Source organism: Periplaneta americana, chromosome 9, assembly GCF_040183065.1.
Source record: "Periplaneta americana isolate PAMFEO1 chromosome 9, P.americana_PAMFEO1_priV1, whole genome shotgun sequence".
NCBI lineage: Eukaryota > Metazoa > Arthropoda > Insecta > Blattodea > Blattidae > Periplaneta > Periplaneta americana.
In genome coordinates, this window is record NC_091125.1 from 111,144,906 (window position 1) to 111,172,552 (window position 27,647).

General features: G+C 36.1%; 1 protein-coding gene across 10 annotated transcripts in view; it reads left to right on the top strand.

Moving 5' to 3' along the window:
• LOC138706386 (nuclear receptor coactivator 2-like) overlaps positions 1-27,647 on the top strand; it is a 613,007-nt gene that overhangs the window by 493,403 nt on the left and 91,957 nt on the right. For all 10 annotated transcript variants that reach the window (XM_069835613.1, XM_069835614.1, XM_069835610.1 and 7 more), the window contains one exon: positions 16,805-16,921. In XM_069835613.1, coding sequence (XP_069691714.1) covers positions 16,805-16,921 — 117 coding nt within the window. The remainder of the gene's footprint in view (positions 1-16,804; positions 16,922-27,647) is intronic.

The window sequence follows — 27,647 nt, forward strand, 5'->3', positions numbered from 1 at the left end:
AGACCGTGCATACCAACATACCTCTTTTAAAATTATCTTAAAATTTACTTTCTCATTATGACCAGTTTTTTCAGTTACATTTGTCTATAAATATGGTATCTGGAGTTAATTCCTTTCGGGAGGATTTCGTTCAATAATGTCAAATGCGTTGAGTTAGAACTCAAGGTTTAGTATTTCCATGTTGGACGTTTTTCGAATCTGTACGTATGTTTCATAGTAAAATTCGACAAAATAATGTTTCTTGCAAACAAGACAAAGGATCTCACGTATATTGCGGCCTCGCTAGCAGATAAACAACCAACAAAGCGTAAATTGCGTCCGCAACGAAAAGGCAAGGTACTGTATGTACATTGCGGCCCTCTATCGATAAACTTAGGAGTTGTTTCGGGAGGGAAAAAGCCATAGTACTACATTTCCACGTTCAATTTGGGCCGAATTTACGTCATCATTATCAAGGACTACGAACTGTTGCGAAGGATTCTATTCAAAAGTAAACAGGATGCTTTCATCTCCTCACCCCAATATATATCTTCTGATAGAAATCTTAAAAGAAGTTCAATATGACACTTACATACTTTTGCGGAGCTCGCCATCGAAGAACAGAAGAAAAGGAAGCGAGAAGCAAGAATTTTTAAGTACCATGCTTATTACGTACAGGACAGGATTGAATTCGTTGGATCGGTATGATATGTTTCTAACCGTTCAAAAGTAATATGGTTTATTATAACTGAAGAAAAATATTATTTAATGATTTACTAATATTATAATCTTATATTTTAACTTACTGACGAGAAGATCTAATTTTTTAACTTATTGACGAGAAAAATACACATGACACATTTTTAACCATGCCTACGTGTACATAGACAGCCCAAAGTCTGAAAAATGGGAAGGAAAATGTTGCCAGGGCCAAGATGTACACACATACTGCGTTGGCCGCAATGTACGTATTACAATTGAGGTAGTGGTCGTACGACCAATAAAGAGTATATTTTTTTCTGTTTTGGGGAACGGGGGGGGGGGGGAGAGGTTCTTCGATACGAAAAAAAAAAAAAAAAAAGAAAAAGTTTAGTTCACAAGAACATCCCGTGGGATGACTTATAAGGGTAGGAAGAAAATCCTAAGTCTCCTAGTCGAAGTACAGTTTCATATCCTGGGATTTTTTGTAGCGTATAATACAATTATGAGGTCGATTAGTATGTTTTTTGTTTTTCCCCTGATCACAAACCTTAAGCGCCTAAAGAACAGGAATGAATACCAGAATAATATATCCCATGTTGACTATAAGAATAAATGTATAAGGTGTAAGCAGCACAAAAAAAGATAAAAAAAATTAAAGTAAATATAGCCATAAAAGGTGAAAAATCCAAAATCTATCAATGTAAATAGTGCGATATGATTGACACTGTTACGTCTTCTTGCGAATAAGCATTTATTCATAATATGTGCATTTTTTCACATACATTGACCCTCCCTCCTTAATTTTTTGTGTCCACCCCAGCACCCCCCCCCCCCAATTTGAAAGTTCTAGCGCCGCCACTGTTAGGTAGTTTAGAATAATGTTTGGTTAGATGAGATGCGATGTATGGATTGATTTGAATGTATGACACAAAGTTACCATTTTACATGGATGAATGGATGAAATGTTCGGTAAATCAGAGTTTACAATACAGTGTTATTAGCCAGTGTATCGTTAACAATAGATGACTAGGGACACACACTTTGAATCAGATAGCCTACATACTGCTGGTCACTGAAGAAGTGTGTTACTAGCCGGAGAGAAGGAAGTACGTTCACATGCGAATCTAAAGAGAGTTCAGGGTTCAAGAAAATCGTCACTCCATCCATGCCCGAAGACGTCAATGCGTGTTTATTAGTCAGTACCAAACATTGCGCAAGAAGAGTTGCTACAGCAACAGCAGCAGCAGGATGGGCGGTGTTGACCTACCTCAATTGTTGGTGATGATCTCCTCAGCCGCCTGTTGCTGCAGGCCGGGCGGGCGCCACTCTCCCACTAATCGATGCCGGCATGTACCCCCGCATACTCGTCGTATTGATTCGGGAGGGCGGACGTGGTGGTGCATGGTTGTCGCGGGCGGGTGGAATGCCGTCATCGTAGTAGCGGCGTGCCGGCCGGCCAGCCAGTAATCGCTGGTGTGTTCCTGGTTGTATTTGTGCGGGTATCAGGTCTCTCCGTGTTCGCGACTCCTCCGTGGAAGCGCTATTAATGCATTCCAATACTCGGTTCGCTAGTTAACTCCGACTTATGCGGATAACTGCGAAACTGCGATCCCTATCGCTATGACAGGAGTTATGTTGACGTGTTCTGACATGTGTCTTGCAGGTAATTTGTGTATTTTATATTTGCTTTGTCTGCCGACCCGGGTTCTATGTCCGGCAAGAGAAATGGATTATCTGTCTCCACATCATTGGGTGCTTGTCATGTAGTGTCTTGCGCCAGACCGACCATGAGATCGGAATGCCGCTACATATCTCTGGTCTAGTGTTGTAGTGAGAACAAAACGAACCAATAAAGCCTTGCTTTTTTTTTTTAATAGAAATGTATAACTGTTTTCTTGGTTATTTTGTTTGCACATCTTAACGATGAATGGTAACAATAATAGGAAAGTGGTAGTGAAAACTTCCGCTGTTAACTCTATGATGACATCATTTGAGGTCCTTTCGATCATCTGAAGATAATAAGAGGCATTTGGAACGTTAATGTTCGTATTGTACAGATCATCCTTCAGCGTGATTTAATTGTCTTTATATTAGTTTTAATACTCAGTTTTTATGCTAGGTATATATATATATATATATACATACACACATATATATATATATATATATTTGCATTACCTACAAAAGTTAATAAAAGTGTAATTTTTTTAATTTAGTACGATAACAGTTACGTTATTTCTGAGATTACTTCATAATTTACATTTAAACTTTACTTTTAGTATATTTTTTTCAAATGATCGGTTTTTTATTTGCTGTTCAGTGTATGTTTTAACTGTTTATCACACTACAGCCCTAACATACCTCATGGCGAAATAGGGTTTCTCTGTGTCTGGAGATTGAATAATAATAATAATAATAATAATAATAATAATAATAATAATAATAATATCTGAAAGTTAGAATTTATAAAACAATTATATTACCGGTTGTTCTGTATGGTTATGAAACTTAGACGCTCGCTTTGAGAGAGGAACAGAGATTAAGGGTGTTTGAAAATAAGGATCTTAGGAAAATATTTGAGGCTAAGAGGGATGAAGTTTCAGGAGAATGGAGAAAGTTACACAACGCAGAAAAGCACGCATTGTATTCTTCACCTGACATAATTAGGAACATTAAATCCAGACGTTTGAGATGGGCAGAGCATGTAGCACGTATGGGCGAATCCCGAAATACATATAGAGTTTTAGTTGGGAGACCGGAGGGAAATAGACCTTTGGGGAGGTGGAGACTCAAATGGGAGGATAATATTAAAATGGATTTAAGGGAGGTGGGATATGATTAGAGAGTGGATTAATCTTGCACAGGATAGGGGCCGATGGCGGGCTTATGTGAGGGTTCCTTAAAATCCATTTGTAAGTAAGTAATAATAATAATAATAATAACCCTAGTTTTTCGCCATAGAAGTATTTCGCATGAGTTGAAATTCAGTTTTTGATTGTGGGATATGAATGCATTTCAAATATGACAACACAATTACACCATCAAATTAAGTAGGCTCTATGCTGATTCAGATTTTATTTTGTGTGTCTGTTAGAGAGAGAGAGACATATGACACTATCGCAGCATTAAACTTGCATTTCAGTTGCTGACACTGACGTTAAAATTGCGAGGCAAGGCCGATTTTGAGAATACGTGGCGCGCCCTTGGAACCACTGTGCCGGATTCATGTTGCTTCCAAGGTTCGTTCAAGAGAGATGCGACTAAACAACTTCGTGCGTGAAGAAGCCTACCAACTTGATTTGTTTTATTTTGTTTTTGTTTGGTGTTCTTAGTAATTAAAATTTTTCATGTTTTGATAATATTTTCATATTTGTTCGTTCGAGTGTCAAAGGTGATTGATGTCATTTATTTGATAATAATAGTATTTAATTAATCGCAGCTATGTGAAGCCAGTCATGAGTGAACGTATGTCTAGTTGACAGTGTCTCTTCATGCAATAAAGCACAGCATTTTTTTTTGTCTGTTATACTGTACATTTCTGTTTTTGTACTCGAGCTGTAAATAATCGGATTCAGTCTCATCTTCATGCATAAGCGCTTTATCAGCTGCAGTGCGAGATGTTATATTGTAGTAGTAATAGCAGTGTTTTATTTAACGTCGTTTTCAACTGTAGGCATAGCTTAATAAAAGTCGATGTTGCAACATGGGCGAGGAATGGTGATGACCTGATGATTTTTGCCTAGAACTGTCAGAGTCAGGGTTATTTTACGTGTCCTAAATCTATGATTTGGGAAGTACAGCTATAGTTTCTTTCCGGAGGAAGCTACGCTAAGGTTTTCACCCTTTAAAATCCAACATCCTCAACCGATCTGCGGATCCATCTGCCAGCATTGTAGCCGTTAGACCAGCGTTTCTCAAACTATGGTCCGCGGACCATCTGTGGTCCTCGAGGTCTGCCCTTGTGGTCCTTTAAAAAAGATAGAAGAAAAAATAAAATTCGAAGAAACTATCTATCACACTATAGCTTAAAATCTCAGACTGGAAATGACACATGGCAATAGAATTTCACTCTTTCTCCCAATACAGACATTTTATGAAATTTATTACCCTACCCGTCTATCGACTTCCCACTCTACTCTCAGCAACAAAAGAGGGATTTAAAGCACTATATACGTGGTGCTTCTCGACATCTTTTCCCTGCACATCTGGCGCCGCGCCTGTAACCCAGCCAGGGACCACCCGAATTCATTACAGAGGACCAAAGTACCGAACTTTAATTCAATTTTAAAATATAAGTATACTGGTATTAAAATATGCTACGAAAGTGACAAATTTGCTTTCGAAGGGAACAAGAGTAAGGTGGTCCGCGGAACTGTTCTGACTTTAAAAAGTGGTCCCCACTTCAAAAAAGTTTGAGAAACGCTGCGTTAGACCACTGGGGACGATGAATGTGTTGTACGTGTACATTTTGCTTCTCGTTTAAGATAAAATACGCAGCTTTTATGTAAAACATGAATACTCATGATCTCTATCATGATTGCCAACTTCTTTCCCAGGAAAATAATTTATGTATGTATGTATGTATGTATGTATGTATGTAGAGTCAGAGTTCTTTTACGTAGTTCATTCGCTGTATCCATTTGTATTCGTTTGGCTGTTTAGTTTTCCGTAATTTAAATAACCTCGTTCACTGCGTCATGTTTTCACATTATGATAGCCTCATTGGATGAGAGTCAAACTTAACGTGTCCAAAAAGGGATTAACGATAAGCCGCGATAGATGTAGGAATTCCCAGAGAGAGAAAGAGGGAGCGAGAGCGTGTTGCATTTAGCGTTTTTATTTCCAATTTCATTACCACCACCTTTGATTATACTATACTAGTGGCTTTTGCAGCAAGTGCTGCAAACTAAGTCCATAAGAAGTTCAAATAAAAGTTGTTCAGATTTATTTTCAATGAAGAATACCAGACATTTTGAAAGTTATTTGCTTCCATAATAGTGAAACATACTCTCTCTGAATGGTTTTCTTTATGCTAAATACTTTTTATTGAACCTATACATCTTCAGTTCTTGAGTTTCAACGCGAAAAAGCAAGTAACAATGTCAAGACGATCAGTGGGTTTTTCATGTGGGAGTAAAGCAATAGATATTTCAGGTCATTGTGGATTGTAGGTGCAAGTTTAAAAAGTCAGGTTTGCTATGCTTTCGAACAATAGACATACCATCTTGGTATAGCTGCTGCACGTAGAGCTTGAAATGTAGAGGGTAAAATCATTTTATCCTGCTAAGAGATCTTGCTGAAATGATCGGGAGACTACAAAATTTTGTAGACCTCTTATTTTATCAGTAAGTAATACCGGCTTTCCTTAGGAACTGTAATTTCTGCGCTCTCTCGAGCCAGTACTGGAGAGAATGACGCCTACACCACACCGCCATTAAGTATATGAAAAAGACCCAACCCCACTTGAGTAATAACTATAAAGATGTTTGAGTTTTAATAACATTAGTATCTTACGCAAGGTTTATAGTTATATATATATTATATTAACATCATGGCATTAACTATAATAATATTTCATTTCTAATGGTAATAATGTCATCAAACCACCTCAAGTTTTGTAGATTTTAATATCCAATACACAGCTGTACTCAGAAAATTACACACCGCAGAATCAGACCTGTAAATTATTTTTAGTAAGTCTTGAAATTTTTAATAACCAATTGAATTTGAACTCTAAATATGTCAGCAATCCTGCGGGTCATAGCCTTCGTGTGTTTTATTTTATTCTGAAGTGCAATTAGTTCTCAAAACTAACTAAATAGGAAAATCATGTAGGAAAACTAAGGCTTCACTGAAAGTTACTATTTTTCTGAAAATCCTTGGATGCCAAGCTTCAAAATGAGGAGTCATTCATTAAAATCCGTTCAGCCGTAATTTCCATTACCAGTTCAAAATGCAAAAGACCATACCTACACTTAACCACATCGCACCTTTCGCTGCTAATTATTCATTAAGTTGTGACGGCATGCATGCTTGTATGGTTCCATTTCCGAATGCTCGCAATTTGTTACTTTCGTACTTCGCGCGCGGGATTTTTAGGGCTGTGTTTTACGAGACTGGTCTCTTAGGAAAGATGACACGGTGCAGTAGTCATTCATGTGAATGACTGGATTTGGAGAAGTGGTTGAAAGATCACAAAACAATGGAAACGGCAATGCACGAGGAAAATATCTAAACATTTAAAATGTAAAACGTTTATATGCTTCATTCGAGAAATCTGGTCACAATTTTTGTTAGTACAGTAACATCATCCAAGCTCGCTACGTCACGCGAGCGTTATTATTTGTACGTGAATGGGAGTGATTAATAAATTCGTGGAGTATAAAAACAGAAATAGTTGATAACATAGTCTAATAACTAAAGTTCTGTGATATTAATTTCCAAATTAATAAAATTCTGTGAAATTACATTATTATTATTATTATTATTATTATTATTATTATTATTATTATTATTAATTACAATTTCAAATAACTCATTGGCGTTATATTGACGTGTGAATCGTTTCACTTTCAATTGCATTGTTGTCTCGAGACTAGGCCTCATCTAATGAGGAAGTAATTATGAAGTAACTAACGTGAAGGCTCTGTCTTATTAAATTTTAATACGGGGAGTATAATGATAAAAGCAAAAGAAATATCAACATTTTACTTCAAATTCCAAACATCCTTACTGTCCCAAGCATGCTCACAATAACATTCACGAAGAGCGTTTATAGAGGTTTTACACAATTATAGGGATTCGATCATTTTTCTCCGTAAGTTTCACTTATTAGGTAGAATTAGAAATATTAAATACAGCCGTTTGAGATGAGCAGGGCATATCAGAATCCAGAAATGCATAGGGGAGAGTCGGGTAGTATCGGACAGTGCGCTTCTTTCATCTACCGCCATATCGTAGTACCTGAATGACATGGTTACGTTTCTCTATGCGACATCACAGAAACGTAACCATGTCAATCAGGTACTATCATCGTGTGGTAGATGAAAGAAACTCACTGTCCGATATTACCCAATGTCCGATACTACCCGACTCTCCCCTATAGAGTGTTAGTTGGGAGGCCGGAGGGGAAAAAAGACCTTTGGGGATGCCGAGACGAAGATGGGAAGATCATATAAAACTGGATTTGAGGGAGTGGGATATGATGGTAGAGACTAGATTAATCTTGCTCAGGATAGGGACCGATGGCAGACTTATGTGAAGGCGGCAATTAACCTCCGGGTTCCTTAAAAGCCATTTGTGAGTAAATAAGTTTCACTTACATTATTCGATTTTGTACTCAGATTTTCAGAGTAGGAAACCGACGAAAGCATTTGTGAAGTTTAAAGAAAAGTACGAGGTGCATTTCGATACGACGCTAAGCCAAATGGTTGGAAAACATATTTCACGCAGCACTGTCTCGCTCTCAAGAGCTGTCGATGTAACAACGGTAGTTTCATGCGTAGTGACGTTCGTGATCTGAAAACTATATTTTAATTAGGAACGCTGATACTGTTGAATTAAGTGCGATACCCGTATCACTTGATTGACGTGACGACTGTACAACTAATTTCGTTGACTGTGAGGGTGCCTCCCCGCCGTCTCGTCGCCAGGCAACGGGACGCGATTGTTCTCACGTCGCGGTCGTCTGAACGTTCGGCCGACCGTCTTCTTACCTACAATTCTGAAAGAGAAACACATAAGCCATCTTTTCTGGCTTGTCCGCGGCGTCACCGAGATTGCATTGCCGGTAGCATCTTTCCTCAGCGTCTCTCCGATTGGCCTGAAAGATTTATCGTAACCGTCTTCATCCTCGTCAGTTTGATATTGGGCTGGAACATTTCACACGATTTGTTGGCCTGTAACACTTTTCATTTAACGTGAAATGTAGGTAACCCGTAATACTTGATTAAATTGTTTCTGGATCAATTTGAGGTTCTGCTGCTGAAGTAAATTTTACAAATAATGTTAAAAAGTCTATAAAAGTGAATAAATCAATGCGAACTAATCGTCCTATTTAAAATCGCAAACAGCATACTAATTAGGACCTGCTATACCCTAACTTGGAAGCATTATTTGGGGTTTTCAGCTTATTATTTAACGACACTGTATCAACTTCATAGTTTCTGCCTAAAACAGATCTTGCACTGCAAACCCAACATTATCTAATTTTCCCTAATTTCCGCCTTGCTCTTAGTGTTCTCATGCGATCCATAGGCCTACATCTTAATGTTGTTCTGTCATCTGATTTCTTCCCGAACTGTTCTCCCGTTGACCATTTCTTCTAGTGCATCCTTCAGTAGCCAGTTTGTTAGTCAGTGATCAGCCATTTTTTTTTCTCTTCCTGATCAGTTTTAGCAACATTCTTTCTTCACCCATTCTTTCTAGCACAGCGTCATTTCTTATTCTATCTGTCCATTTCGCACGCTCCATTCTCCATATCCTTATTTTTAGGGCTAGGATTTTGATGACCTATAAATCATGAAAAAATGTCCTAAAACAATGCATTTATGACCTAAAAATCTTTAAAAAAAAGTCCTTAAAATGCCCTAAAATTGATCTTACATAATTGGCTTAGGAGGAAAAGAGGTTTTGTACTAAATATTTAGACTAGTAATTAAATAAAATTTTACATAATTTTTTCTAAGTAGTACACTTTAATTAATTATTTTACCTGATGCAGTTTCCATGTATGATCGTTCACCTCTGCGTCGGTATGTGGACGTGAGGTCAGCAGTCGGCTGGTCTGTCTTGGCCCTTCATGGGCTGTAGCGCCATTGATTTACTTTACGTTTAGTTTCCATGTAGTCTACCACAAGGCCACTCTTATTCGGAATTAGCAAAAAACTATTAAAATATCATACAAAATAATGGGTAATAATGGACAAAATATGTAAAGAAAATATCAAAGGAAATAAACATTATTTTACATTAATAATGGGGATTTATGGCCAAAATTAAAGGGAAATGTCTAAAAAAATGACCGAATAAAACAAAAGATGCTCTTATGAGTTGAAACAGGCAAAAAATGCAAAAAAATAACCTAACAAATACGTCTTAAAACACTCAGTTTATCACATAACATATAAATACTAAAGCAGCAATGTTTCTGGCTTACTAGAAAAAAGATGCAATTTCATCAAAATCCTAGCCCTACTGATTTCAAATGCTTCTATACTCCATTTCTGGAATCTGTGGTGTATAGGAACCGAAACAAGTCCTTTACTTAAGTGGTGAATGGAGGAAGTCAGTCCGATGACCGCTTTGGGGGAAAGCATCGATTGAAGACAGGCGTCTAAAATGCCACCCCTACCTATCACCTGCTGTCACGCGCACCTTACCCCTTAGCGGCCGTGAGCCGATGCAGCCCGAAATACACTCCCGCACTGATAGGCTCCGCCCATTTACTTATCATAGGTTCCATCCAAATGCGTCGATTTACTCCACAGATTCCAGAAACATAGTGTAGTCGCTTCTCTTCACAAAGAACTTCGTAAGTATTTTCTGTAACTGTATTAACTAGCAGCCTATTTGGCGAAATTATTCCTAGGATTCGCCATAGATTACCTGACATTTGCTGTACGGTTGGGGAAAACCTCGGAAAAACCCAACGATGTAATCAGCCCAAGCGGAAATCGAACCCTCGCAGCGCAGCTCCGGATCAACAGGGAAACGCGCTTGCCGGTGGAATTAGAATAATAATGGACAAATCATAGCAGGACTATAGATACATATGTTGCGGACTCGGATTTGATTCCCGACAAGGAAGTAAGATCTATTCCCTTTTGTAAGGATAGGATGTATGATGCTGATCTTGTTTTTATCTTTTCGGTGGTCTTCTATAACCTGACTGCAGAGTCAAGAAGCCACGGTACTCATTAATGTCTAGCGTTGATTTGAACAAGAGCGAGGACGGAACGAGTTCCTGATTTGAATGATCATTAAGTTTTTCGAATTTCTCTTTACGTCTAAAATAAGAGAGTAAATTTGATAGTTGTTCCACTGCAGTTTAATGTCTTCGTATAGTATACAGAGGATCATCACAGGAAAATGTAAGTTAAAAGAAAAGTGACTGTATGAAAGACATGAAACTGCATTAACAATCTACCATTCCGAAACATTCGGAACAAATAATTATTTTGTTACTACCAAACATCTAACCACGTTTATTGCACATACTACGATGTCATGTATGCATCCAGAATAACAGTTCCTTTATAAATTTACTTCAGTATGTTTAGCAAATGATTGATAGTAATTATTCAACTATGTAGTACCAAATATCGTCGTAAGACCACTTCGAGGTTACAACTGTTGGAACACTCGCCCCTATCTCTCAGACGATTCATCTCTCTCTTTACCCTCTTGTAATTAAAATAGCCTGCCACTGTGTATGCACCGGCCAAAAAACAGCTCTTATCGTGTCTGGATGCATAGTCATGTGTTCGAATCCCGTCTACAACACTGATATTTGTTGTATTTCATTGTTATAATATACTTTTATGCATTTTAGGTGCAAGTTTGGCGTCGTGCGATCCCAGTTACGGGTTCTCGCTGTAAGTTTATTTAATGGCAGGCTCCGAAACCTCCCCGCCCCCAAGTATTGGGTACGGATAATATTCCCGATATCGTTTGGAAATCCTCCTTTTATACTCCTAATAATATTATGTAGTATAAGATATCAAAATCAGGATTTGTTCTAAATCGATGTTGTGAACTTCTCGAACTTTTTTTAACACAGACACGTGGTGCTTTCGAGACGTATGGTACGCACTGAGTTGGACTAAGACAAGTTAGGGCGTCAGGCACATCACGCTGACAGAAAACAAATGTTTGTGCAAAAGCTACGGCCGTGGTCGCCACGCATCGTCAGGAGATGCAACATACCGGCTGCGTACAGCACTGCCAGTCAAAGAAGCCAGTGCCCATTCCTTCATTTGAAAAAAAAAAAAAAAAATATATATATATATATATATATATATATATCCGGCATCTGTAACTTCCAATGGTCTTAATCTGTTATAAGTACTAATCAGGCCTTGTAATAGCTTTTAACAGAACTTATTTCTTCGGTTAATAACTCTGGTCAGTTTTTATTATGCATTTTTGCTGCGATGGAATAACTAAGACGTTTATTAGCTTCACTATTATGAAGTCAGCTTTGTAAATTTTTATTTTAAATTATTTTGCGGATTCAAACCAGGCCTATGGCAATAAAAATACTTAACATGTCTTAATTCGGAAGGGACATTAAATTAGGCGCTTGTCGATTGTTTACAGTATGTAAAAGAACTCTGGTTGAGGGGACTCCATGTTTAATTTACCGGCCATTCATAGCTCACACCAAAAATTCAACCCTGAAGGTAGCATTAGCCCGAATGGGTGGCCTAAATGCTCTTGGATTTGTCTCTTCCATCCATCTCATTACGGTATATGAAATAGCACATTGTCGATGAATTTATTTTTATATCCTAAGCAAACTTTCAACTTCACTAAACTGATGAACAGCCATAATTAAAATTGCAGGTAGTATTTTTGAACTGGTGTACTGAAGAACATTGTTCGCAGTTTAAATAATCAGTGATGGCATGATAATTATGTTTCATTTAATTTCGTTGAGATTTTGGGTTATTAAAATAGTCGAAAAAAATATACTGGAGAAAATATTCGTGGTAATTTAAAGTATTGTTTTCATAGAGTGGGATACTAAAAACGTGTTTTGTAACTCGTGAAACAAAACGTGTTTTGCTTGTATAATTTTTTGTGGGGGTGGACGTACAGAAAATAACGCAAAAGTAGATGGAAGCTTTGTTTTAAAAAATAAAGATAATAAAATTACCCACAATAATTTCTTGTAAAAATGTTCAGCTATCTCGTGGTTAAGTACACTGACGATAATACATTATCAAGAGGACCAGTGTTCAGTCCCTGCTGATCGTGTGAAATGTGTGATTGGTTATGTGATAGGACTTTTCTAGTCTCATTTGTTTTTTTATACACGTGTTACTGCACCCTGATGTGCTTAGTTTCTGCTTTTGAAGATAGCTGTTAATAGTACATAACAAACTTGTGTAATTCAGTGAGTTGTTGGAAATAGACTTACATAGCTAATTTATTAAAATAAATAACTAAAATACGTACCATAAGGCTTTATTTTTGTGTATTGTATAAGGTTTGAATAACAAATTTTAATTAATAATTTTAGTACTGTTCAGAGAGGGATTTTCAGTGCTATAAATAGAAATTGATACAAAGGAAGAGAGATATGGTGAGACAGAGTAGAAGAGAGTTGAATAGACATATAGACGAGAAAAAGCGTTAATATGTATAACATTTATTTTCCATAATTCAGTAACAGTTTACTCTTCCTTATGTACTGCGCTGGAACTGTAGAAATAATGTATAAAATCCAGTAGGTCCTTGTTCGATTTCTAATAGATAAGTAATTAGTTATTTTTTTTTTGCACCCGTAAGAATTAGGCATATGTTACTTATCTTGTGTTTGTTCTGTGTTGTGTTAAGTGAAGTTTTACAACACGACTGCGGAAACACGGTGCTTGAAAATGCCTATTTTTATAGTGTTAATTATTACTACTGAGAACGAAATAAGTAAAGGGCCCAATATTTGCGGTATATGATGAATTTCTAGCGTTAGTATAACGAGTGAGAACTAAGGAAGCCAAAAGGCTCAGTACTTTAAAGTATATGTTACATTAATTATTTGTAGTTAATTGCATATAGTTCTATGCAGATAATTATGTCGTACGTACTAAAACAGTTATATAACAGGAATACTGACACTAGCTTTCTCATTATGAACAAATTTCAGATACCTTGAATGAATTTACAGTTGTGTTATTGTGCATTTGATCATCAGCAGCAATAATTATCTTACTTTTGGTGTTTGGAAAACTATTCTGGCGAATGTCATGTTTGAAACTTTGTAACATACTGTACCAGTGTGAAGGATCTCCCAACGATGTAAGCTCGCAAACAATGCAAACTTGGGCCAGCTGTTGCAGGTATGGTAGTGAAGGTTGGCAACAGTGCAGGAACAGGTTGATCAAGTCTTTAATTGTATTAGGAGTTCGGGTAGATGCCTCCAGAAAATAAACCTAAGTAGGGAACCTGTTTCCGTAACAAGGATGCCAGATTTACGATTGTAGTTGGTTCAGCGCCCAGTTTTGTTAGTAGTAGCTGCATTGTGAGTGCTGCTTTACTCAACGCTGGTCCAGTTTCTCGAGGTACCTGACGGAATTGTGCGAGATCATGAACTAATTGCTCTGGCGCGAACGACAGAATGTGTAAAAATTGCAGGTTTGTTCGCGTAAATACATATAATGTAAATGTTACCAGAGCCTGTTTTTCTGTGTGTTTTTTTGGTGGTCACATTATATTGTGAATTTATTGTTTCATAATTATTTTTATGCTGTATAATGACAGTTCGTAAAACAGCCATTAACCTTGTGATACTTTATAACGTCTTTGGTCGGGACTTACCGAAGTTCTTGCTGTCTTTTTAACTTGTGACTGTGCTTCCATGACGTAGGATAGAAATGAAGTCGGACTTCTCCTAACAAAAATTAATCACGTGTTTGGCGGATTCTGCTTTGTCCATTCAGATTAATCGTTGCATACATCGTGATCGGAATTTATTTAATGTGATTACAATCATCATTCTGACGAATATAAAATCAAGATGACAGCTACGGTCTGAATACAGAATCTTGTTCCGTCTTTAATAAGAGATACTACTAGAACTACCTTTTTGCAGAAAGTGGTCAGAAAGTCATTTTTTGTTTGGAAATGTTCTTAGGACTCTTAGGAAGTTGACCGTAAGAAGTTTTTTGCCTCCACATCTTCTTTAAGGTCCAGGAGCGATTTTTAAATAGACCTGTTACTATTGCATCTCCTTTAACAAATATGCCTTTTTCTATTAACTTCATTTTTAGATTTAAAAAATGCTCCCATTCGTATGTAGTTTTCACCAAATTCTATGAAAATATTCATACATGTCCTTGCATTTATTATCTGAGATCTAACGTTGAGAAATCTTAAGTATCTTGAAATTGAAGAGCTAAAAAAACATGAAAAAATATTAATAAATATATCTCATTTTCAAAAATGTATTTGCCTAAACTAAGCCAGCTGTCATGAATTTATCAACGTTAAAATATTGCCCGTGAATTAATGAAAAAAGAAAAATGAACTTGCTGTACTTAAATGTAACGCAACTGAAACATTTTGACATTACTAATTTACATGATTAAAATAAAATTAACTTTGAAACTAGCAGTCAGATTGTGCTGAAAATTTGGACATACATTATTCCTAATACATTTAACCAACAGTTTAAAGATGAAAGAAATCGGATTAAAATTTCAAAACGCAGTCCTAATTGATCTTCCTCAGGTCGAACGCAGGATTACCAAAATTATGATAACGATTAGAAGATTAAATTAATTTTAATTGTTACGTGTTATTTTAATAAACTTTTATTATATTCGAGCCTTTTCTTTCACTTGATTACTAACTTCAACATTTCAGTGTTCTTTTACTATTTACATTATATTTCGGTGAGGAAAATATGAGTATTTTATAGGACAGAAATTTAATTTGAGAATGAGTATCTAATAAAAACTCTCTTTCACTAGACCTATAAAAATTATTTACACTTCTCATTGTGATTTTGGTATTAGTTACATCTTCTCCGGCCAGAAAACTACAGCTACATGTAGAAAAAGTCCCTTTTTTTTTAAGGATCAACTATCATTAGTTTTAAAGTTGTTACGCGTGGGATGATTTCCATAGAAAAAATTAATCGTCATATGATTGAATGTCAGTATTCCTAAATTTTGCGCGGCCGGATGGATTAGATCAATTGGGAGAGGGGGAAATCCATGATCATCGGGAATAGAGCCCTCAAACCTCTGGCTTGTAGCTCAATGCCAAGCGTGGCGCTATCCCTCTTCCCTATCTCTAATCCATTCAGTAACTTTTAGGTGATCTGGTGATTTTATTCAAATAGGATTATTTACAATTTTTTTTACAGATCACTTAACACTGCTATCACTGCTCTTAGACATGCCAAGTATAGAGATGTTGCTTAATTAATAGTTATTCTTTATTGTACCTACTTAATTATTTATAATATATATTCGCACTGATTTTGAAGTTTGAAAATTGATAGAAATATATTAAAATATGATAAAAATGCGCTATGAAAGATTTTAATGTAATTATAGTCTCTCTCTCTCTCTTACAAAGTAGTACTAGTTGCTTGTACTATGGTTTATCGTTGCTAGCCTCGACATGTTTTTCTGTGTAGGTACATACTGTGGCTGGGAGAAAAAAGGTCTTATGTCAATTTTTTGTGAAAATGAGATTTTTATATATTCTGAAAGCGGAAACAATTCTCTACAATCTGGTAAAACGGTTAAAGTCAAATAAGACTCCTGACTGGGTTTATAGAGCGTTACCAAATGTCCTAAGTAGTTTTTGAATCGAGCACACACAGAATAAAGAACTTAAGAATATGTAATACTTTATTCCTTACAAACCATCACGATGCTCTTTCCTTTTAAAACTTTAAGCACCAGGGTAAACAGTCCTATAATTGTTTAAGACCAATTTTGCATTCCTAATAATTTACATTTCTCATTTATTTTGACATGAAAAAGGTCTTATATTTACATAGTCCCTTCTACTCAGTTTGGGTTCTAGTCTTAAAAGGGCTTAAGTGCGGCTATTTTTTTAGAAATAATCAAGAAAATGGTTAAATGAGCAACATTGCCTATTTTAGAAGAAATATAATCAAAAATACCCAGGAAAAACGTCTTAATTAGAAAAAAAACTCTGTAATTGACACCAATTTCAATCTTACTACTGCTCCTGAAAAGTATAGAAGTTTTACTTAAGACCTTTTTCCTCCCGGCCACAGATTATAATAATAGTAATAAGAGAATGCATATAGCTATTTGAGAAGGGATTCTTAGACTGAAAGGTTTGGTAATATATGTTATAGAAGAATGCAGTCGGTGATATTTCTTTCTTAGTTGCTTATTGTTCAATTCATTTGTTGCAGGCTTGGCCCATGTGACCTCCAGGACCCTCTGTGGGTCAAGATGAGTGCAGCAGTTTCTGGAGGGGTCAACAAGAAACGCAAAAAAACTGACACGAAACCACACGCTCAGGCCCAAATGTAAGTGATTTTGGTTTACGCTGTCATGCATCTCAGGCTATATTCCATCAAATCTCTTACGTCAGCCACCTGACGCAGACATTCTACCTTATAAAGCAAGTTTAGTTCAAGTGTGAATGCATCATTATCTAATCTACAGGAATTGATCTTAATTGGCCCCCTCCTGTCTATATCGGATTTAAAATAATCGTGTTCTTCTTCTTCTTCTTCTTCTTCTTCTTCTTCTTCTTCCCTTTCGCAGTTTTGGATGATTTGCCAGTTCTGCGACTACACAAATAGGTCCTTCCATTTGCGGTAAAATCTTCCTAAATCCCGCCTTTCTTGTGGTTGGTAATGTAGCGCGTAATTAAGTTTACTTATGATTTTAAGATTTAAAGATTTGTTTTTATATAAATTGAAATGTCCAGACTGAATTTCATTCACGTGATCTTGTCATCTGAGTTTATAATTCGTTTTAATGCTGTAATTTTAAATTTCGTTATTTTTTTCTTGACTATTACACTCTTACTACGTCATACTACTTTTGACGAATAAAACGGTACGATAGGACCTGTTTCAACAAATCATGCTTGTTTATCCCTACAATTTTATCACTTCGCTAGTATTTGTTTATTTTATCACTTCCCTAGCATTTGTTTCTTTGTTTGTCAACACTTCAAGCTACAAATTCTTTACGGTACTATAAGACATGCTTTGCGATCGTCATTTGTTTCCCGCATAGACAGTCGACTGAATATGGTGGTTCCGTTCAAACGTTTTGGTGAAGCTAACATTAGCGAAATAGAATTTTAGTAAGTCAATTAATATCTATTTAATTGTATTAGAGTACTTTATTTCTTCTAATCTTTATATACTTTCTTTTGTTTTTGTCTCCTCCCTACCATTTGTTTCTTTGTTTGCCAGCATTTCAAATTGCAAATTCTTTAGGTAGGCCTACTATAAAGCATGCTTTGCGATCATCATTTGTTTACAGCATAGATTAGTCAACTGAAAATGGCGGCTCCGTTCAAACGTTTTGGTGAAGCTAACATTATAATTTTAGTAAGTCAATTAATATTTTATTGTATTAGAATACTTTATTTCTTCTAATCCTGTAATAGTGAATTAAATCCCACTCAAGTTTTGATTTTCTCTAGATAAATCAAGACCTCTAGTGAGATTACTGTTGATAATTGAACATAGTGGTGGGTATTATCGTGTTGGTAGAATCACTGTTTCGAAAATTATAAAAATGTTAGTTATTCCTTTCCAATGTGGTGTTTATTTATTATGCAAAAGTTATGTTTTATTTGCAAATAATTGAACATAAATTAAACTGTCGAGTTTTATTATTTATTTTAATGTTCCAAATATTTATTAATTAATTAAAATAAGTGAGTGATAATTGGAATAAAAGTCAGTTATGCGTGAAACCTTTTTAAGAAACTTGAGACAAAAACTCTAGGAACGAACAAATTTTAGAAATATATAGCGACTTCAGACTTTTTCGAGCCGCATAACAGATGCGAGAAAAGGAAAATATAGTCCTCTGATATGAGATTTTAAAAATAGTATATTATGTACAGACCAAATTGAAAGTAAATAAATAACGCAGATACTGAAACATATTCAATTTACCTGAAGAAATTGAAAACAAAATAAATTTACTGATCCGAACATATGAAGAGAATGGATAATGAAGGGCACTTGGGGAGTAAAAACTTTTTTACGTGTAAAAACTACAGTAGTACCTAAGAGAAATAAGAGTACAAAAGCTCTGGGAAATATGGGAAAATGACCTGACTAATCTAAATGATGATGATGTTGTAGATGATATAATAACTATTGACCGTCTTCACTTTTCTTCAAATCTGTAGTTATTACGTAAATATATCTGCGGGTCTTTTACCATTTGTTCCATTATTATGACTAACCGGATCTTGTGTTTTTATTATTCCGACTAGAACATGGAATATTTGCATTAGTGGAAGTGTCCAACGTACATACCTTTAATGTCCATTATTCAATTTGCACGTTACTTTTTTTAATTTGGTTACTTAACGACGCTGTATCAACTATTCAGTTATTTAGCGTAGATGGAATGGATGATAGCGAGATGAGGCCGAGGATTCGCCATAGATTATCTGACATTCGCCTTACGGTTGGGAAAAACCTCGGAAAAAACCCAACTAGATAATCAGTCCATGCGGGAATCGAACCCACGCTCGAGCGCAACTCCGGATCAGCAGACAAACGCGCTACCGCCTAAGCTACGCCGGTGACAAAATTTATACATTAAGAAAGGTTCAATATCCGCTAGTTTTCATTTTTCATAATATAATTCTTCCTGCTTCCAGCATTATGAGTTCTTCACCATGATTATTATAGGCAACTAGGAATCAATGCTGTTTAGAATTGTGAATATTTCATTCAAAGTTGTAAATAAAAAACACGGTACTCTGGTAGGTTGAGTGGCAGATGGGTTTCTCGACCCCCCCTGTTATTTCTGTTGCATAATATCATTACGTCATTTTTCATGTCGGTACTGAATCTGTTGTCTTTATCTTCCTATTTCCCTTCCTGTGTGGGCGTCGGAGTGCTGGGTGTGTGTCTTCATGAATTATTAAGGGGAGCATACGGATAAATTGTTTGCAAATCAGAATTTAGTTTTACGCATTTAAAGTCAGAGTCCGTTGCTGGCAGCGATTGGACATGACTGGCTCATTTGTTTTCTGTTCATGGGCCTGGGATGTATTTCCGATTCCCGAGAACAAAATTTTTATACATCTTGATTACACAACTTTTAACACTATATCACTTCGGAAAACGTATTAGTGTCTTTCACGTGTTAAATTTTATCACAACATCGCATACAGAACAAATAATACTTTACAAAAACATTTCAACACATGAACAACACAAACAAACAAATACAACCACACAGGCATATGTAAACTCAAATGTAACACCTGCAACAACTTCTACATAGGACAGACAAGCAGATCATTTCAAACACGTTACAAAGAACACATCACAGCCATAACAAAATTACAAAACACTTCCACATATGCAGAACACATCACAAATGCTAACCACACCTACAGAGACATCAACACAGATATGGAAATTCTACACATCCAACCAAAAATCCAGAAACTAAACACACTAGAACAATACGAAATATACAGACACACAAAAACACATACAAATGAAATTCTCAACACACAACTCAATTTCAGAACACACACACTCTTTGACTCTACATTACACTACACAAACACACCCACACAGGAAACAAAAAAAAGCGCCAAGACCAGCAACAACCAGTTCTGAAGATGACCAATAGCAGGCCGAAACATGTTAAAAAGATAACATAAAACATGGAACATATTAATACGAAAAGTTGTACGTACCCATTATTTAGATGCGATCGACTTTGAAATTCGTGGAAATCCGAAGCTGTCCATACTTGCCTTCAACAATATTGTGTCCTTTAATGGCGCTGTTTCTGCTTTAGAAACAGTGAAGCATTTTGCTGTACCGGTAACTGAACAAATTGCGGAAGAGTTATCACAACATGAGAACATTGTTTATTATTTAGGAGCAAGGAGCTCAAAATAAGTGGTTCTTTTTAAATAATCACATGTAATTAAATTAAAATCACACGGGAAGAACAAAGTAAGCCAATATCGTAAGATTTTCTGAATTTAAATTTTAAATGTATTATATCAGCCAGCTTTGGCCCTAAGTAGTTGAAGTTTTCTACTAATAACCTTACATTGAGTACTTTATTATAAACCCAGAGATGACAACTGTGAAGTTCTAAATTTCTCTTGTGGAAATTCTACTAAATTGACTTAACTCGTTCTCCCCATATAGTTTTCCTATGCTATTTCAGATGCTATTAAATGTCATTTTAGTTATACTTTTTTTTTTTTTTCATTTATGTTATTTTTTCTTGAGACTTTCATTAAAACGTAAAAATGAAGTTTTACTGTATTTATGACTAAATAATTGCCAGAACACATCTCTCCAGGCATGTATTAATTAGCATATGCAAATTAATGAATTCGTCTGTAGACTGTATAACATTGGCTAGTATGCATAAAGTTGAAGTAAATTCTATTGCTTTTCGTAATATATACTACGGTCTTTATGTATAAAAGCCCATAGTAAATTCTTCCCTGCGTAGCAGAAAGTTGATCTGAAAGGCCGTGTTTAGTTTATGCTAGAATTCGTAGTATAAATTTATATGCATAACAAGAAGTATATATTTCTACTTCTAAGTGCAAACTAAGAAAAATCGTAGTCTGCCCTGTTTGAGACTTCTTTAGTTCAGTATATGCATTTGTGAGGTTTAAAATTACATATGTGCAAATTCGCGCTAGAAAATCCTACAAGGAAAGACGAAAACAATGAAAACCCGATTATAAGAAGTTATATAGATTTTACAAATAAAAAATGTTATATGATCAATTTCTGTAATGACTCAAATATTAATTTTGAGATAACTAGAATTCTGTTAGTTGATTTTTTGTTGTTATTATTATTATTATTATTATTATTATTATTATTATTATTATTATTATTATTATTATTATTATTATTTAAAATAATATATATTTTTAGCAAAATGATTCTGTGATGTACTTATAATACATTTAATTTACAAGAAAAAATTCCGTGTGCGTACAATGTTTTAGGTTACATGAAAGTTTAATGATTAACATTTTGGGCCTGTCTGATTTTGACTTTACGTTTCATGTTATTTATTTTCTTCATAATTTGCTTTTCGTCAATTTTTTTTCCTACTGTAAACTTCCACCTCAATTGAATGGTTTTTTCTTTATCATTTCTTGCAGCAGGAGTTTGCGACTTGTTTAATAATGCTGAGTATTTTTAGTAGATTATCAAATAGCAGTTGTTCTCATTCTATCTCTTCCACACTTCTCACTTCGTCGTAATTGTCCATTTTCTTGTTAAACTAACCAAATTTTGAGGACAACAATCAATTTTCCCACCAAGAAATTAACATAAATGCATGGAAAGCGGAAACTAACGAGTCTTCACGAACAAACTCGAAGTACTGCTGATAATCGATATAATCGAATTTTCTTGATAGTTTATAGTAGGATCAGGTTTATGCATACAAAACGAAGTATATACTTCTACTTCAAGTATCTTCTACAGTCAAATCAAAAGGTAATACTACAACTTTATGCATACAACCCATTAACGTGTCCCTCACTGTGTGGTGAGAAATACCCGAGGATGGATAAAACGGTTTAGATCTAATCATATATTATTTATTGCTGTTTCACAAAATTTTGTGAATAAAGTTTCCTTTTTATTTACTTCTGTGTACAGTACCTACTTTATCTACGTAGGGGCCTGTCTATCTCTAGCTAGCTTTGTTTGGCTTTTCGTTACAGTGTTTTACGTTACGAGTATGTATCAAAGTGAAAGTAACAAATCATCTTGATAACCGTTGCCATTTTGAAAGCCCGATAGAAAGAATTGCTTTCTGAGAACTAAAGTGGATCGATCTTGTTGTGCAGAAGCACGCGACTGTTGGTGTAACGCTTGTCTCCGCGGAGAGATGTACTGTAATATGAAATGGATTTTTACAACTCGGTTTGAGTACACAACTGCGTCGTGGGTACAATAACGGCGGCGTCTCGTTACATCTGCGTATGGGCTATTCCATATGAAATCGATCAGTAAAAAACCTCGCATTTTTTTTAATACTCTAATTTTTTCCCTATTTATACAAGGTGCTGAGGAGAGTGCATTTTCAAAAATATACTATCGAAAGTCAAACAGTTTTCGTACTATTGAGCGACAAATTTAGCGTATTTTATAAAAGCAAGCCTCTTTCAGCGCTCAGAACTCTGGAACCATTTACTGCAGAACATTGAACAGGAGCTCATTTTGAAGCTGACATTTAGTAGGTTATGATAAGAAGTAATACTTATTTTTATTATATACAGAGAGACAGATAATCTGATTTTACTTACTTTTAGGCTTTTTGCCCATTTGTAAAACGGCATTGTTTGCTTAGTGGCTCGGCAATAAGTTTCGAGGGTATTAAATAAATTATTTTCACACGCCTAGACTTCAACGGCGCAGTACCCCAGGCACTGGCCGAGAGCTGAAGATAAGCGAGCATTGGGTGTCATTTTACTCCAGTGTTTATGAAAACTTGTGATAAAGCTAGCCCAGCCATGACTGCTAGACGACACATCACGTATTTGTCTCCTGGCCTTGCTTGTCTTACCTACAGTCAGCTGGTTAGTTCACGCGCGTACTATTTATTTTCTTTATTTGATATTTTCAATACTTTCTTATCAACGGTGCACCAGTAAAAAATATGTGTTTATTTGTACTTTCAATGCGGAATCTAACCATATATTTTAAAAATATTTTTTCGTGGGCAAAGGCGTCTTAATGAAGAAAAATCTAAATTTCTCCATTTCCATAGAAAGTAGGAAAAACTGTTTACATGTCAATATAAACTTTAATTTCTCAGCATCAAAATAAACCATGATTTTGATCATTGGGTGAAAGGGTTTCGGAGCCACAACAGTTTAAAGTTGCTGATTTTATGAAAATACGATAAATTTAAATATTTTTAATTTAAACACTATGAAGTTCTGATGCCTCAAACTTTGCACAAAGCATTGTATCACAGTTGTCAACGGACAGAAAAAATTTCATTGTATTTAAAAATTGCAAGGTCAATTTTCTCTATATTTCGGTCGATTTGAGATGGAATAGCCCGTATGTAGTTGGCTGGGATGTGGGTGAACGGACTGTTTTCTTCAAGGCCAATAGTGTTACCCAGTCCTCATACCCAGCACATCACCCTGCAGGTTTGACCAATCTACTAACTAATCGAAAACCACTGCATATTTCCGAGTATAAGCTCGTAGAGTAGCTTTTCCAAATATCCATTATTCAGGTTTACTGACGCACAAGTTGTGTTCCAGTGTCAAGAGTGAACAGAACACTTGAGGGACATACACCGTTGCCTGTCCTTCCTGTCAATACATCTGCCTGACTGAGTCGTAGACATCAAATCCAGGAGCGTCAGGTTGTTTTTCCCACTAATAATATAATTTTAGACATAATGTCACAAATATGACAGGAAAGGGAATAGTCCACCGTTTTCGTTTAGAGACATTCCATTTGATCTCGCCGAAGTTCGAAATTGAGTCTTCGGAGTAGAATAAGTCTGTCATCTTCCAACGAATGACAACCATCACTGATGTCTTTCAGACGAAAGACTAGTTGGCAGCAATGTTTAATTCAATTAATCTGTCCAAATTGGAATGCTGCCCATTTTAAAACGTTTCTGTGTACATGATGACGTTGTGTCTTTAAGAAATTATCTTCAGTCACTTGTTAGCCTTGCTGTGTCTATCGCTGGAGAAAATGTAATAATTTTATTCAGAGCTACATTCGTACAATTATTATTATTATTATTATTATTATTATTATTATTATTATTAAAACAATTGAAGGATATTGACATTGTTAATTACCGAAGTTAATTTCACATACATTTTCCGTGACGTGTTCAGTTTCTTGAAGGAGAACAAAAAACGTCTTATGGAAATTAATTTACAAAAAAAAAAAAAAAAAAAAAAAAATTCCAATGAGTAGGCTATAATTTTGTGTTTTGTGTATGAGTAAAGTAATTTTGTTCTATTTTATAATTTTGTATGTGATAAATCTTAAAAAGTTAATACGTACACTATGTTCATATTATTTTAAAATTAAAGACAATTTTTAATTTCTGTTTCCGTAATATTATTGTTGTAGACTAGAAGAGGGAGTTTTCTGCGAAGCTGTGGTGTTAGTAAAGCCTTGGTTTTGTGAACCGACGCATGCGACGTGCGAGATGCGAGGCCCGCCTCGCACAAAAGCCGGAATACACGAGAGATAGTGAGTGGTTTCTGTAACTGCGAGATGCGAGGTCTGTGCACCTCGCAACTATAGAAACCACTCAATCTCTTGTACAGTCCGGATTTGTGCGAGGCGGGCCTCGCATCTCGCACGTCGGTTCAGAAAAACCAAGGCCTAAGTGTCCCGTTTTGTGCTTGAGAAATTTTCTAGTCGCATTATGCTAGAACTTGTAGAGAGGGTATAGACTTTTATTTCTCTTTCCCCCCTATCACCTGAAACAAAAACATTGCATTTTGATTCTCGCTTCTTTCCTTATGCGTCATCAGTCTTCTAAGATGGCAAAGATTATGTCATTACAGTTTCTTACTGTCCTCCGCTGTGGTCCAAGTGTTATAGAGTTGTTTGCTGCGGACCCTGGTTCGAAGCCGGGAATAATGTGAAATTTAACTCCACACAGGAACTGAAGGTTTATTTTTTTGTATTGTTTGACCTATGTATGCGTTAATCGATGATCTTGCGTCATGCTAACCCCGACCATGGCTCTCTTTGAGCTGTCTCGCCCGGGATTATGCCTTTCCAGAAGTAACGCGCCGAAACTTAATTCACTTAGATATTTTCCGCTGTGTCCTAGAAGTTTGTATGTGGAGTTTGATGCATATTACACTATGATGATGACTCGTTGATGACCTCACGAAGATTTGTCCAAACTTCGTTTTTCTCCACAAATTCTACTTGGATTCGGGATTTGTCTAGACTAAAGAGTTCCACTACGTATTGAATACGTAGTGTGAATTCACAATTCTTTTAAATGGAGTTCATAAGACGGTCGTGGCCTACTTAAAAGTACTGACTGGTTCATTGAACGTAAATAACAGGGATTCGAATACGGCATCTTCGAAATAAAAAGAGAACACTTCTTAGCTATTCGGGTCAGCTCACGTTAAGGTATAAATTTGCGTGCGCTCGCATGTGTGTGTGTGTATGTGTGTGTGTGTGTGTGTGTGTGTGTGTGTGTGTGTGTAGTTAAAAATTCACACCTTATGGGAATGTTTATTTTTATATTTTTCATTTAATGAACTAAATAAATGAAGTTCACACTACTTGGTACAGATGTCACGAGTTCCTTGTTCATGTGGGAAGCTGTAAGCTTATTTTTAGAATTTCTCAGCTCGTCACGCTGAATTTAACTGCTGTATTATGTAATTGGCAAAAGTGTCTTCTCAATTTTCTTGTAGTGATGATCGCTTCATTGCTAAGATCATAGTTATGCTTGTTATTGTATTTTGTACTTGCTACATTGTGCATCTGCATTGCTTAAGGATGACCCGTTATTACAACACTGTTTTACAGTGGCTTATGTAGCATAAATTAATATATTTTAAGATTTAAAATACCACTTTCGCAATTATTCGATCTTTAAACTACTTTAATGCATGTAATAGACAGGTTATCCTTTCTTTTTGCCCAAGCATGGGATCATTGTATTGTCCGTTTCTGCGAAAATGATAGCAAAGCACTGAAGTGTAAAAACTGGAATAGTGTAGTTTTTAGGAGAGATAGAATAAGAAGCTTCTTCTTAGGTTTCAGTAGGTTATTTACGAAATCCTTATAATGAGAATGCCTTTTTTCTTTTTGGTGGTCCTTCACGCCGTTAATGGTTTAACGTAAATGGGCACTTGACGTGACTCGCTAGGCACAGTGTTGGTGCGATCCCGGGCCTCCACTGAAGACACTGACAACAAATAAATATCCACGCCTAGGCAAGAATAGAACCCACGACCCTGGATTTAATGTTACGATGCACAGGAAAAAAATAAATACAGTATATAAAATACACTGTTGCCACTTATGATGACGGAAAAAAGGAAAGACAAGCACGCTTTTTAATGTAACTTTTCATGCTTCAGCAATTTGTTTCTCCTCTGGCATATTTGGATACGTGTAGTCCTCTGGAAAAAGCGATAAACCGAGAAATATTTTCTGACCTATCAGTGAAGAACTGAAATTTTCTACAATAAAAGCGAAATTGAATAGTCTATAATTTAATAGGATTAATATGTGAACAGAATAACATTGAGAATACCTATCTACATTAATTACAGTATTGCGAGCGATGTACACAGCAAAGTATATAGCTGGCAAATGAACAAAGTTGTTCGTTGAGATGACACCATATGATCACATTCGACTGGCCACTTTCTTACGTGATAATATCTGTCAGTGTGAATATGTTCGTTTCTCTGTCAGGTACAGATGAGAAGGCGAGACCTCGCATATGAGCTGTGCGAGAGGGAAAAGAATGAGCTATCAGAAAGAGAGTGTGTTTCATGATGGTTAATATTATACGAATCTCCCGACACGGAAGTTAATCTCAGATTAAAACCTAAATTATTAAAATTATGTTTTTTAACGACAACTGCCGAGGTTATATCAGTGTCGCCGGTGTGACGGAATTTGATCCCGCAGGAGTTCTACTGGCATGAGCCTCTCGCATTTAAGCACACTTAAATGCCATCGACCTGGACCAGGATCGAACCCGCAACCTCGGGCACAGAAGGCCAGAGCTATACCGCCTGTGCCACCCTAAAACCTATTTTCCTCCTTGATACCTATTGATGATATTGCCACGGCACATGATAAGGTCACAGAACAGGTCTTGCCTCCTCTATTGTACCTGCAAGGAGAAATTCATTACCCCCATTGATGGTATACATAGGCGAGGAATGGCCGATAAATCTTTCCTCAGGGACAGGGTTGTCTTAAGCCTTGGTTTTTCTGAACCGACGCATGCGACGTGCGAGACCTGCCTCGCACAAATCCGGACTAGCGCAGTATCTCG